General features: G+C 40.2%; 1 protein-coding gene across 1 annotated transcript in view; it reads right to left on the bottom strand.

Moving 5' to 3' along the window:
* nrn1la (neuritin 1-like a) overlaps window positions 1-14,537 on the bottom strand; it is a 104,518-nt gene that overhangs the window by 22,325 nt on the left and 67,656 nt on the right. Inside the window, exon 2 of the mRNA XM_028586371.1 lies at window positions 5,983-6,133. Coding sequence (XP_028442172.1) covers window positions 5,983-6,133 — 151 coding nt within the window. The remainder of the gene's footprint in view (window positions 1-5,982; window positions 6,134-14,537) is intronic.

The following is a 14,537-nucleotide window of genomic DNA, read 5'->3' on the forward strand; positions in this document are numbered from 1 at the left end:
TGTTTTAGATGTGATTATCATACTGTCGGGGTTTTTGTTCCGCGCTCCTCTGCACAGATCTGACACCGCCTGGGAGACTTTTTTGGTTCATAAAATGTACCTGAATTCACAAATATGTAGGATATTACTACAGACATTCCTGTAATCGTATGTTGCAACATCTGCTGTATGTATTATCAGCTGGAGAGTGCAGTGCGTGCTTGACGTCGCTGTTTGCAGAACGTTATCGTTCAGCAGTATGGATTATACACTCAACAAAATTGTAAACGCAACACTTTTGTTTTTGCCCCCATTTTTTATGAGCTGAACTCAAAAGATCTTTTTCTATGTACACAAAAGAACAATTTCTCTCAAATATTGTTCACAAATCTGTCTAAATCTCTGTTAGTGAGCACTTCTCCTTTGCCGGGAAAATCCATCCACCTCACAGGTGTGGCATATCAAGATGCTGATTAGACAGCATGATTATTGCACAGGTGTGCCTTAGGGCTGACTTTGGCTCGAACCTCTTTGGATTTAGTCTTGACTCGATCTCGACTAATCCTGGTCTTGGATTGATTACAGCCCTGTTGTCTAACTATCAAGAATGCTATGCAGCTGCATGTGAATCATGACTGGACAACACAAAAAGCTCCCCGATATGTGGTTGTCATGATTGGATGACTGGCTGTCAGTCAAACTCCTTGCTACGGCAACACGTAACATTAAAGACCCCTGATGAAGCCTCATTAGTCAGACCAGACCACCACTATGGCTGTGTCTGTGCCACGATTAATCACTTTTGAATTTAAAAATGCAAGAAGGAAATAATTGAACTTCTGAATGCAACAACGCTCAACAATAACTTTAACAGTAACTAACTAACAGCCAGATTACAACCTCAGACTTTGTCATTTGAAGACTCATTCTGATCGGTGTAACGTGTGATGTTAGCTATCATTAGCCTGATACAGTCTGTTCACTCACAACTAATGTTAGCTTGCTAACAAATTTTAGCCCGACATGCAAATATCAAACCTGAATTGGCTGGTCCACATGTTTCTAAAGACCGGATACTACAGGTAAGAGTGCTCTCTTGCTGATCTTGGGTGTAAAAAAAGGTGACTTGATTTGGGACTTGACTTGCTAACTAAGGACTTGACTTGACATAACCTGTGACTTGACTTGCCCCCAAAAAATAACTCAAGACTTGCTTGAGATTTGGACCAAATGACTTGAGACTTACTTGGGACTTGAGTGAGGATGACTTAAGGTCACAACATTGCAAATCAGTGCTTATTTAAGCACACTAGACTAAGTAGACCGCCTAGCTTTCTAGCTTCTACTTTCCGAGTAGAATACAAATTTAACAGCTCGATGGGCCCTCCCAAATGTTGTTAAGAGACAGACATTTTAAAATTGTTTACAAGGTACATTACCAACACTATGTGGAATTGTTGAAAAAGGGGGAAATGGCATTGAATCAAAGTCTGTATGCTATACAGGGCTATGACATGCTCCAGTCTATAGCAACCATAGATGTTGGCAGTGCGTCCTAGCCTAACACTGGCTTTCAAATGTCACAGACACCGTTTCCACTTTTGAGAAATAGAGCCCATTTTGTTACTTCAAATCTTTTATTATGAAGCAGCAAAATAAGAAAATTTTGTTCTTCATCAGCAGTAACTTAACACGATTCCTAAAAGCAAACATAAAATGTTGGGTTTCCTCCGGGTGCTCCGGTTTCTTCCCATCATAAAAACATGCATGCAACTAGGACTACAGTTGAAAATTAGCCAACTGGCTAACACTGGCGCATTTACAGGAATGTTGATTAATGTGCATTGTCCTAATTAAAAAAAATAAAAATAAAATAAATCTTATGTAAACTAAAACTAAACTTCAAACCACAGACATTCAGTTAGAAGCTACAAAAGTACTGAGAGCTGAACCCACAGAGACTTTTAAACATCTCTTTCTCTCCTGCACAGATGTCTGTTTCTTAGTCATTCAGGTCGTAGTATCAAAGGAAAGTTAAATTCAAAGGCAACTGGTCTTGGTTAAGATTCTTGAAGAAGTTTTGTGTCTTATCACAGAGACTTACTCCGTTCTAAATGAATGGTAGGGAAACTGAATGGTAGGGAAACCCCACTATTTACCTTTTGTGAAGTCGTTGTCCAACGACCAATCGTTATGTCCCGACTGTTGTTACAACAGCAAGGAGCACTAAAGGAGCTTATGTACAACCATAATTCTGGCCTTTTGGTGTCCGTAGACTACTACATAGTGGCCTACGCCATTGTGAAGATACAATACTTTTGCTTGGTGTGTCTGTGTTGTTCTAGCGTATGTCTTTAAGAGAATAGCAGAGCCGGTATTTGTGTATGCATGGGCAGTATGTGGTAGAGCGAGTGAGACGATGCCATGGAGATAGAGAAACAAATTAGGTGTGATACCTTTGTATAAAATAAATGATACACCAAACAAGATAAACACTTCTCCTTCAACTTCAACTGACTCCTGGCAGAGTTGTGGCAATCTAGCCTTGGCAAAAGTCATGCTGCATACAATGTAATCACTATGTTTGTGTAAGTGAAAGGCTCAATATCCCTCTCATATAATCCCAGTAAGTAAAATCATTTATTTATCAGGGACTTTATAACAATCCTGTGATGTGATTCTCATTGGCAAACGGAAATTTAGTTAGCAACAAAGGAGGAAGAAATGAAAGAAATATCATTAGCCTTGATGTCAGTTTGATGCACCAGAATCTTCAACACCACACTGTTGATGACAAAGATCTCAGAACAGAACACATCTCTTTTTAGAGTAAGCGGTGCACTGTGTAGAATTCCCTATCCTTTCCCTATCGCCATCCCAGGTGTAGAGGCCAAAGTACAATTCATAGCAATGTGAATAAGAATTAATGTTAAAAAAGTAAGTAATTTCATTTAGAAGTTCAGGTAATGGTTAAAATGTTAAATAATACATAAAAGGGTTAAAACCATACTAGAATTCATGTTTTTATAGGATATTGTACATCTTGGTAAAATAATGTACTGTCTCTTTAAGAACTGGCCAAATCCGGCTACATTACGTTGATTCTCATTTTGTGATTCAGATCTTGACAGCTGTGGAAGCGAACGGTTTTCTTACCTGTTAGCTGCTAACTTCTAGCTATTTCTATTAAGAATTTCTTTTTGTTTCATTAGCAACTACAATAAGTGTATAAGTGAGCTCACATTTCCTCTTATAAATCGGAAACCAAGGAATAAAGATTTCATCTTTTATTTCAACAACGTTTCCAACGTGGATTTATTGGACTGTGTTGCTGGGTTGCAATGGACATCGCAAAAGGGATTAGCTGGTTGGAACAATGTTAGACAGTTATTAGCGTAAGCCATTGCATATCTCAAGATTTCAAACCTTTACACCAGGGGTTCTCAAACGTATTACGCACCTGAACGATTGGCAATGACATAACATTTAATCAACGCAATTGTAACTTTTACGGAGTGTCTATTTGCACCCCCGGTAGGAATAGCCTCGGCCACACAGCTGAGCTATTCACACCCTGTGACATAACAACAAAAAAACGTTGCTCGCGTGCACCGAAATCATGGCGGACGTTCATCTTCCATGACCGCAGAAACTGGCATATTAGGAAAGTTTTGTCTCTGAAGTTTACAACAATTGAATTTCTAGCGGAAAATGGATACTACAGTTGCGCTTTCTGTCTTCAGTGAAATCATACAACCGTTAGTTTGTTAGTTAGTACCATAGTACCTATTTTTTGTATACAGTATGGTTACCTAGCAAACAAGGCTTGAAGACACCAAGTGGTAAACAGTTGTACAACTTACTATAAGAACTGCTAGATGAGTGGTTAGAACACTGAGCTTAGGTTTGGGAGTTGGGAGTTTGAGTCCCAGGTGAGGTGATTTTGTTTTTTTCATTTTGGATTGGATAATTTGCATGCGAATGTGGAAATTTTTTTGCAGGGTGGTAGGGGAAACCTCATGAATATGCCTGCTCTGGTTGGGTTGGTTAGGTTTAGGCAAGAGGAGTGGGATTGGTTATGGTTAGGGTAAGAATGTCAGGGCGATAATATTCCAAAAAGGTGTAATACATGAGTAGTATGGATAACTGTGTGTAAATATATACCAAGGTACTGTAAATGCACAGGGGTGCAAATAGCATACATTGATATTTGTACCAGATGGGGTATTAATAGAACACATTGCTGTGTGCACCGGCGGGGTACGAATAGCATTCATTTCTAATTGCACCAGGGTACGAATAGCACTTCTAATAGCACCAGGGTACAAATAGCATACACTGCTAATTGTACCAGGGGCGCAAATAGCCTCACCCTAACTTTTAAGCAACATACATTCAAGTGGAGTACTTGGTTTTCCTGGTCATCATTTGTACAGATACCCGTACTCAGCGGTAGGCAAATTTTTCCGGTAGCCTACCATCTCTCTGTAATAACAATTTTGTTTTTATTTCAGTTCAGTTTATTTAGTAAAATAAGTACAAACCTATTTATCCTATTCACATATTTAGAACATTTTACACAACACACAAATTAAAACCCCTCCCTACCTCCCTCTCCCAAAACTATCCCTACATCCTCCAGCCTGTCAGTCTGTCACCAGGGAATAGAGACCCATGTTTTCTCGGAGAAGCGTAACCACACTGCAGCCACTTTTTGGCTTGCCATTTTATCATATTGCAGCGAATGTCTGCGTGGAGTTTTGAAAAATGTAAAAACACTTGCGACAGCTTTATTGGCATTGCCCTCACAGCCGTAAAACTGTATTTCACACTATGATGGTAAACTTTGCAATTAATCTTCTATTAAGTGTCAAACCAGGGGAGATCTGTATGGATCATGGATCGTGGAACTACAGTCACTATCAATTTATTGATCAATAAAAAATTATTTAGAAAAATAAAACGTTACACTTCATAAGGTATATAACACTGGGTCTGGGTCCGGTTTGATTTGCCATTTGGTCTGGACTTAAAGAAGACCTGCCCTATTCCATCCTTTCCAGTGCCACTAACTTGTACTTGTAACTTGTCTTGTAAACAGAAAGCCTGCTTATGAAGTACATCTCTGACTAATGCATTCATTTTGACCTCTTTTTATAATTATGTCTCTCTACTTTATGGATTGTCCATGCTAAATTGCTGGAGTACCTCTTTCTAAAGAAAGCCTGCATATTCCTCTGCTGCCAGTCAAATGTATCGTACAGGCAGCTAATGGTCTCAGTAGAGTTCTCATTCATGTAGGCAATAACACTGAAGAGTCTATTTTAAAGCATGTGTAAATGTAACATCTTTAAATTGCACACAGGTTATACACACTACTAGCACATTCTAAAGCCCTTGATTCTCTGTTACAATAGCCATGCAACGTGCATGCAATGTTTCAATTTGTGTCTATGGTAAAATTGTCATCATTTATCATTTATGTTCAAACACAGCTATTTAGGAAATATGATTCTCATACCTGTATGTGAACAAGTCAGGAATACGCCCAGTGAGGGATTAGAGAACAAAGACTTTGATCTGTGGTATCATACGGATGTAACTGCCGTGCCCTATTGATATCAGATGGCATACTGACTTTGTGGAATTGTAAAATGCTTGTCTTAACTATTCTTTCCAAAAGCCTTGCATACGCAGTTCCAGCTCAAAAATGTGTAGCACCTTCCCCATAGAGATCCTGTCTTTGTTTTCTAAACTATCTCTCCTAAAGTAACTGGATTCTCACTGATACTGATCTAACTGCCCCGTGGGGTTCAGAAATGCATATTTAAATACTATACTATCAGGGCTCAGTGCTATGGGATTTTTATAGGAAGTGTTTGCGTTGTGTGTGTGTGTGGTGTGTGTGTGTGTGTGTGTGTGTGTGTGTGTGTGTGTGTGTGTGTGTGAGAGAGTGTGTGTGCGTGCCTGTGCGTGGTACTGTATGTGTGTGTTTACACCTACCTGCAGATGGAGTGTATCTCATGTGTGTCTTCATTCTTTCGGGCGCTATCCGTGAGACTGTCGCCCAGAGCCATCAGACACTGAGCGAAACCCTTATAGATGGAGTGACACCTTCTGGCTGACGAGGCAGCAACAGGGCACGGGCTCTGCACTGGAGAACACACACAAAAAACACACACACACACACACACACACACACACACACACACACACACACACACACACACACACACACAGAGAAAAGATGAATTAAAAGTTGAACTCACTGTGTAATATGAAATGGGAAAATAAATCTGAGCAGAAATAACAATGCAACAGTTAACAATGTATATCTGTTACTCTTTGATAATACTGCTGTCTATGCAGCTTTTTGTTTCAATGATGGACTGAGAGACCGAGTATTATCCATCATACACACAGAGCTACAGACCGCTGTAGACCCATTTTCAGTCCTTTCCCCTCTCACTCATTCAGGGTATAAAGTCCGCTGCTGATCGATTGCTCACATCAAAGATGAGACATGTCAAGGCTTGGAAATGGAAATACAACAGAGGAGAAATGTATCTGTTTATCCTCAGTGATCAGATTCTATTCAGATCAACAACACACAAAATCATGTTTGAGTGCAGCCAAGACCCAATCACCTTAACACACCTTTAGTTTACTGACACCTTGACAACTCACACAAAAGGACTATTTCCACAAAAATACACTTATATTTTAGTCTGAACTCACAGAAGGAGCATACTGAGTAAATACAGAGAACAAGGTAGACTATGATAATGGTCACAATGTTCGGAACCCCCCGATGCCCTGTCAGAATAGTTTCCGGACCTCTGAATCACCAACACTGCCTCATACCTAAACAACACACTAGGTCGATTGCCAATGACTCCCAAAACCACATATATGACTGTTTTGTTCTGTTAATGTTGTGAAACGACGGCACGGTGAGCAGTTTTTAACACCTCACCATAACACGTGACCAAGGTGGCAGATTTAATCACGTGATATTTTTAACATAATATTTATTTAATTTTTTATAGGCATTTCCAACTTTTATTTTTGACCAGACAGGTGAAGATATGAAAGGGGAGAGAGGAATGACATGCAGCAAAGGGCTGAAGCTTGGAGTCGAACCCTGGCCCACGCTGAGGAGTAATTCTCTATATATGGGTACCTGCTCTACCAACTGAGCTATCCGGGAGCCCAAGTAGTTTTTGAAATGGAACTAGTTCAGGCAACAAAAATGATTGGTTAGGGTAAGGAAAAGAAAGGATCAGGGATTGGCTTGAAAGGAATTTACGGCCGTAACTACGTCACAGACTTAGGTCCGTAACAAAGTTGGTCAATGTAGAAAAGTGACTGTTGACTTTTGGTTTTACATGGGACATCAACACCAGTCTCCTGGGTAAAAGTCCTGTGTATGAGTGACCCATCCACCAACCCAACCTTGCTCCTTACGTGGAGTTTGTCACTCTTATACTTTGTCACTCTTAGGACCCTATTTTAATGATCTGAAACGCAAGTATCAAACGTGAAACGCAAGTAGCTTTGTGGGCGGATCTCGGGCACTGTTGCTATTATACCGGCGGGATAAACGACTCTAAAATGGGTTGGTCTGAAGTAGCTAGGTGTGGTTTGGGCATAACGTGCAATAAACCAATCAGAGCGTCATCTCACATTCCCTTTAAGAGCAGGCGCGCATGTTCCATGGCGGATTGCTATTATGATGGCGGATTTGTCTGGTGCACGCCAGCGGGAGCTGTCTGGGATGCGGCAAAGTAATAAATGCCAGAATTGGCCGGGTGGCGATGTTGCTGCGGCCTCTCGGGCGCATCTCCTCAAGTCTGGAGAGGATTGCTGCAGCCATGGAGCGTGGGCCTCCAAACGCACCACCTGGTCCTATTGTGCCCCTTCCTCCTCCCCCAACTCCATCTCCGTCCACCCACTCCAACAGGAGCGCATTGCCACTCACGGACCAGATCCCGCCGGAGTGTCCAATCCCGCCGTAGATCAACATCACGTCTTCTTAAGTCCTCTAATATTTCCTCATTTATGTCATCAACACATCCATGAATCATGGAAAACACAACAAGCCACAAAGAATGCTGCGACATTTTGAGGACTGTACTGTAAAGTGCCTCCTGACCTATCCAAACACCTGAAGGGCATTTTCAGTAATTTATTTTCTTGTAATTATGTATGGTTTGCAAAAATGGGAACTGCTGCGTCCATGTAGATGAGAGAAGCAAAGTGTATGCACGTTGCGCACACGCTACATTATGGCCAAGCATGCGCCCCTAAAATAGCATCTGAATAACGCGCCACTGACTTTAGACTAGCGCCACTGACTTTAGACCAGGTTTTTCCTGGTCTGTGGCGGAATTGTCTGCAAAATAGCACCAGGGAACGTTTGCGCCTGAACATGCCTCCTCTTTTCACTGAACGCAAATACATTGCCTAATTTACCGACGTGCATCTGTGGAGGGAAAAGTCCGCTGTGCGTTCAGTGCAAAATAGGAACGATACATGCGTCGGTGTACAAAGTCAATTGCGCTGAGTGCAAGATAGGGCCCATATACTTTGTTACCTTATTTCCTCCCATAATAATTACTATGGCCACTAAAGGTCGCTGCCTAACAACAAGCGTAAATAGGGGTTGTTATAAGCTGCTTACACAATCGACCTATACGGCCGGTTTCTGGGTGAGGACGGTCTGCAATCATCGCGACACCGATTTTTTAAGTGATTCAAATAGGTCTGGTCTCATGCTCACTGGCGGCTGTTTGAAGAAACAGTCAACCCATCACAATTTAGAAAGCAGTATTAAGAACGGGAACGTCATCTTCCTACTAACTAGCTACATTCCTTAAACATAGTCGTGCAGGAGATCAACGCAGCTACAAGTTGTTTCTTTGATCAATGCGAAAAACGTTAAAGGAACACGCTGACTTATTGGGAATTTAGCTTATTCACCGTAACCCCCAGAGTTAGACAAATCAATACATACCCTTCTCATCTCCATGTGTGTTGTAAGGCTGTCTGATGGCTCCAGCGGCATCAGGCCAGTACAGAACATGCAGGTGAATGGTTTTAACAATCCTACTGCTCCGACGTGACAAAATGTGCCTATTTACATGTTGCGATTTGTAGAATCACAGCGTGTACAAAAAACAACTATCAAATCAAAACATGTAAATAGGAACATGTTGGCGTTATTTTGTCACTTATTCGGAGCAGTAGGCTAGTTGGAACCAGTTACCTGCAGGTTCTGTGCTAGGCTAAGCTACCGGTGGAGCCGTCAGACAGCGTTACAACACGCACGGACACGAGAAGGGTATGTATCGACTTGTCTTACTCTGGGGGTTACAGTGAATAAGCTAAACTCCGTCGGCGTGTTCCTTTAAAACCTCTGAACACCCACACAGGTGTTTTCAGATATTCTGGCTGATTGGACTCTGCTCAGGTTGAAGGTGGGCCGGAGCTTTGATGGGAACTTATTATGGCACAAATTCTTTCTACCAATAAAAATTCTACAGCTGTCATTTGTCCCACCCTAACAGGTGCAACAGCACTAACAGGCAACTCAGGAAGATGTCACTCTGTCAGTCTAACCACACCCACACAGTCCTAGGAAGAGGCCCAGTCAGCCAAACTGAAAACACCTGTATCGGTGGTCGGGGCCTTTAATGATTATTCTTACTTCTCAGCTTGATCAGTCGATGCCGTGATCATAACAATAATCATTAATAACAATAAAAACTCTACAATTGTGATGTGTGTCTCCAGACACACCAATGACTCTTTTGGCCACATTAAAGCAGCATTAATTGATTATTTTGGCCACTTGGCAGCAGTGGAACAAGCTGTGAATACAACACTGACATATTATCACCTCAAGTTCTGATGGGGAATGTTGACATACAGCCACACATCCAGCCAGGGCTTAATTTGAGCCAGAACACGCCAGAACATGTATCGGCACCTCCGACTTTTTTATTGGATCCGGTAACTCCTGTGTCACTATGAAAAATGAATCGCCTAAATGAAAAAATAAAATACTGTTTGTGTAGTGTTCAATGTTGTTATCTGTCTTGTTAGTCTTTATTCCCCATTGAATTTCCCCCCAAAAATCTTGTGTTTGCATTTTTGCAGTTTTGAGGTGAATTTTCAGGGTAAGACGGAGGGGGGGAGAGGGATGGAGGGAGGGGAGGCACTACATTTCAAGTGACACAAGCGCTTGTGCTGGTTGAGATTGCTGTTAGCCTTATTTCACTCAGGGGAAAAATGTCAAAAAGACAACAAAGTTTGCTTAACTTTTTCAAATACGCTGGCCAGTCTGATCCCAAACAAGCAAAAACCGTTTCTGCCGATCAAGAATGTGGAGACCACGGTGGGTTTTTTGGTTAATTTAATAGTCCGATCGATAATTGCTGTGTTTTTTTACATTTCCACCAATGCATTGCATGTTCTGAAATAAAAATAAACATTGCCCAGCGTTGTTTAGGATTTTTTAGTCAGAGAAGCTACATAGGCAGTGTAATTGTTTTTTTTCGTTCCGTTACCTCCAACCCCCATTTTGAGTTGCCGGATCCACCCCCCCTCTGTGCTGCGGGACCTCCCACTTTACAAATTAACACTGCGTCCAGCAAACATAGAGCAACATTAGTATTTGTTTAAAGTTATGTTTCTGTCCAATGTTAGTCCAATATTCACTCTCCTTTTAACTCTGTTTTGGTCTCCACCAACTCCTAAGGAACTATCTGTTTCTTATAAAAGCTCTACTATGTTTACCAGCTGGTCGTTAACATTGTCTTTGGAGCTGGGCAGATAGTAAAAAAGAAAACCAAAAACAACACAGATGAGAGCTGTGAGTGTCAAACAAAACAGTAAAGTTGTAGGCTGGAAAATCTAAACAGTGAGATGAAAGAATGAGTGTAGAGCTAGGGGGAATCGCAGAGTCAGGTACTAATTGTGAGTTTGTCACTATGAGTGACCCTTTCACATTACACATAGTCATTGGATCCATTGTAAATATAGAAATATTTATTAAAGCTTCAACATTAAAATGTACAGTAAATGCAGTGCCTGTATACTCTACATGCACGAACTACAAAAACCCAAATCATCGTTTGGAAAAGGATCTAACCAGAAACAATAACTACACATTTGTCAGGTTTCTAGCTGCTCAGGCAGCGTCTTTTCAGTTGTCAGCATGGATTGTCAAGACACTTATGCGGGGAACAAGCAAGTTGAGGTGCTTACAATCAGTTCCAAGTACATGCAATGATTAGGTTAGGAACAGCAGGACAATCTTTGCTTTGGTTGGAGAAAAGGGAATCAGACTATTTTTTACTGGAAATGCATTTTAATGGCAGGTTGCATACACCTATATTTTAAAGTGTTTTTTTTTTACTTCATAATGTTTGGTATTATCATTTCTGATTTGAGGTGTCTACAACATGACAGCTCATTTGTCAATTTAAGTCATCTCAGTCATAATGTATCCAAATACAGTCTACGTTCAGTCATGTTGCAGAGAAAAAATATGTACCACGCACATCAGGTGAAACCGAATGATTGGGGGTCATTCAGGAAACCACTTCTTGCTCACGTCTTCATAAAAAAGAGAAACTCCCGTCGAAGCTTCTCGCAGGATTTCAAAGTCAGGCACTAAAGTGCACACTTCATGCATGCACAAACACACACCCCTGAGAACCTAGTCTCACAAGTAATTTACTTTGTACATAGTTATTTACAGCATCTCACCAAAGCCCAAAGCTGTTTGTTGAGTCAGACTTGAGGATGAGAAATTACATCCAGACAGATGTGCATTTGGTTGATGTATTTTGAAATAATTATTAGCAATCATTCAATTGTTTTGGCGTTGTACCACTATTTATAGAGGATTGAAATGACAGGAAACTAAGTTTTAATGTACACACTGCAGAGACCTAGATCGTTTCTGGGATGTGAGCACCACTGTTTGATCAGGCTGAGCCTTTCTCATCTTTTAAGCAGCAGCAAACAAATGTGAATCAGAGGCCTGAGAGGACTTTGAGGAGCAGTTAAGTGTCATGAAAACAGAAGAGCACAGGCTTTGAATTTTTCAATCTGTCTTCCTTCATTCAACTCAAAGCTTCTTCACCCTTTCTTGGTGTTGTTCCACACCTTTCAATCACCATCCAAATCTTCACATTACTCAATGACTCAAATAGTTCTAGTGTCATGCTTATTGATGGCTGTTTCCTGGTTGGAAAAACAAGCAATCAGAGTTTCACCTTCCTGTGCCGGAGCCAGGAAGAACCCTGTCTTCTAGAAATTACGTTTTGGTAATACTAATATCATGATGGATAACTTGATGCAGGATACACGGGCTCACATCATGTCCCTTGTGTGATTAGGTTTGGAAAAAAGCACTTTGGTTAAGGTCAGGGGAAGATCATGATTTTGGTAAACACAACACAATATTTCGCAATACCTTTATCACAATACAATATTATTGATGCATTTTATAATGACTTATAAAATTAAGTCATAAAACTTACAATTGCTGGTCACTCACTGACATTATTTTTTGCATGGATAAAAGTGTATTATAATTATCATAGTTGTAATACTTATACAGTAATCACTGTTATAATGCATTATGTTTTGATTATTCTAAGGAGTCGTCTGGGTACTTTAAGTGAAGTAATGAAATTACAAGCTGATTATAAGTCACTATATGTGGTCATTGTTTCATTTAGGTTATGTGTAAAAATATTAAATCTTTATGCAAGAACAACACACACAACGTAAAAGTTTTTTTGTTTAAAGATATATGTCATATTTTTGCATTAATATGTCTAAAAATATTTTTTCTATATTCTTCTAACCTATTTTTTATCATTGACATGTTGCGCATTGTTTGGTTGCTTGTCAATGGCGTATAACCTTTAACCCCTCTAGTTACTCTAATTTCAGGTAAACCAACTGATGGTCTCCTGTCTGCCATGAAACTGCCGACGTAATCAAAAAGTCTGTGTTTCAATAGACCCATATGGAGACTCCTAATGGCAGAAAAGTACATATTGTATGTTTAACAGGTCAAAACTGAAATTGAGTTCTCCAATTTGACACAACTTTTTAATGATGAACAACTGATGAACATTTCACTAATGTAATGTTTTCCAAAAAACTCAGTTAACTCAATTTATAGATAATATCTAAAACATTTTTTACGCTACCTTTAGCTATATAGAACTGGTTATAACAGACAATAAACTGAGTACTGGTAAGGTACTCCAATTTGACACAACGTGTTATGATTATTGTTATTAAAACATTATGAACATTTAGTGCTATAAACAGTTTATTACGCATTATAAGTATGTTTATAATGTGAAAGTGTTACTGAGAATTTTTAAAGGAAGTAATGAAACAAGATGCAGCAGCCACAGTGAGCTGTGAGATGAAGAGGCTGTACACCTCCAACTATGTCCTAACCCCAGTCACAACAATCAAAATTAAAATCCTAAGGATGCAATCCTGTATCAAGCTGCGAGAGCCTAAATGTAACCATGGAAAGTTTAATAATGCTGTATTTGCCACGAGAGGACATTGAATTGCAAGAATGGATATTACTGTCAGCAGTAGGCAAACTGTTAGTTAGGGAACGTTCCGCCCTAACTAGCGAACCACCCCATGAACATAGCTACATAGTTTAGAGAGAATATTATAGTTTCAAGACGAAACTGACAGAAGGTAGCGACTCAGAGGAAAAAAAGTCCCAATAACAAATTTGTCACTTCAGCACCAGAGACAGCACCATGGATTTATCAATACACAGCACAGTTAGACTACTGATATTTCAGAGCCATGGTCGGGGCCATAGATTCTAACTTGCACAAACCTCAGTCAGATAAAGGATCAATGAGTCAGGCAGACTAGACTAACATATTCAACTTAACAACCCCTCTGCTCCTGCACTCTCTCTGCTACAAGGGGATGGCAGGTTAACAAGGGGCATGCATTTTTGGTCATTTTGCTAACAAGTGAAATAGCATCCCTGCTCATCCCCCCTCAAATCGCCTATTGACTGTCAGTGCACAATTGACTGATATGTTTAGTAACAACATTTTGACCTTGCCAGATACATAAATGAATAATGTTTCCTCATCATGTTGATTTAAAAAAAACATCCGGGCGGCATTTCCCTTCAAAACATATTTTTGCTGTTGCAAATTAGCATGATATCTAACAGATAGGGTTGGACAGAAAATTGCCAAGAATATGGCAACATTTCTTCAATCCACATAAAAACTTTTGTAGTAAATAGCTCCCGCAGCTTCCATGTTGACTGTAATTGATGTCTGAAGGACCGATACATCACTTGTTACTAAGTGATTAGGTCAAAATATCAGCCGTCCTAAACAGAAATCGGCTAACGAGCAGGAAGTCAGACTAAATGATGCAGTGAAACGAAATGGCAATTCAGTCTGATTATCAGTCTACAACATTTCCTTCCAATCATGATTTTGATCATGTGTGTCAGCACTGATTATGTTCCA

The sequence above is a fragment of the Perca flavescens genome, chromosome 8 (genome assembly GCF_004354835.1).
Source record: "Perca flavescens isolate YP-PL-M2 chromosome 8, PFLA_1.0, whole genome shotgun sequence".
Lineage (NCBI taxonomy): Eukaryota > Metazoa > Chordata > Actinopteri > Perciformes > Percidae > Perca > Perca flavescens.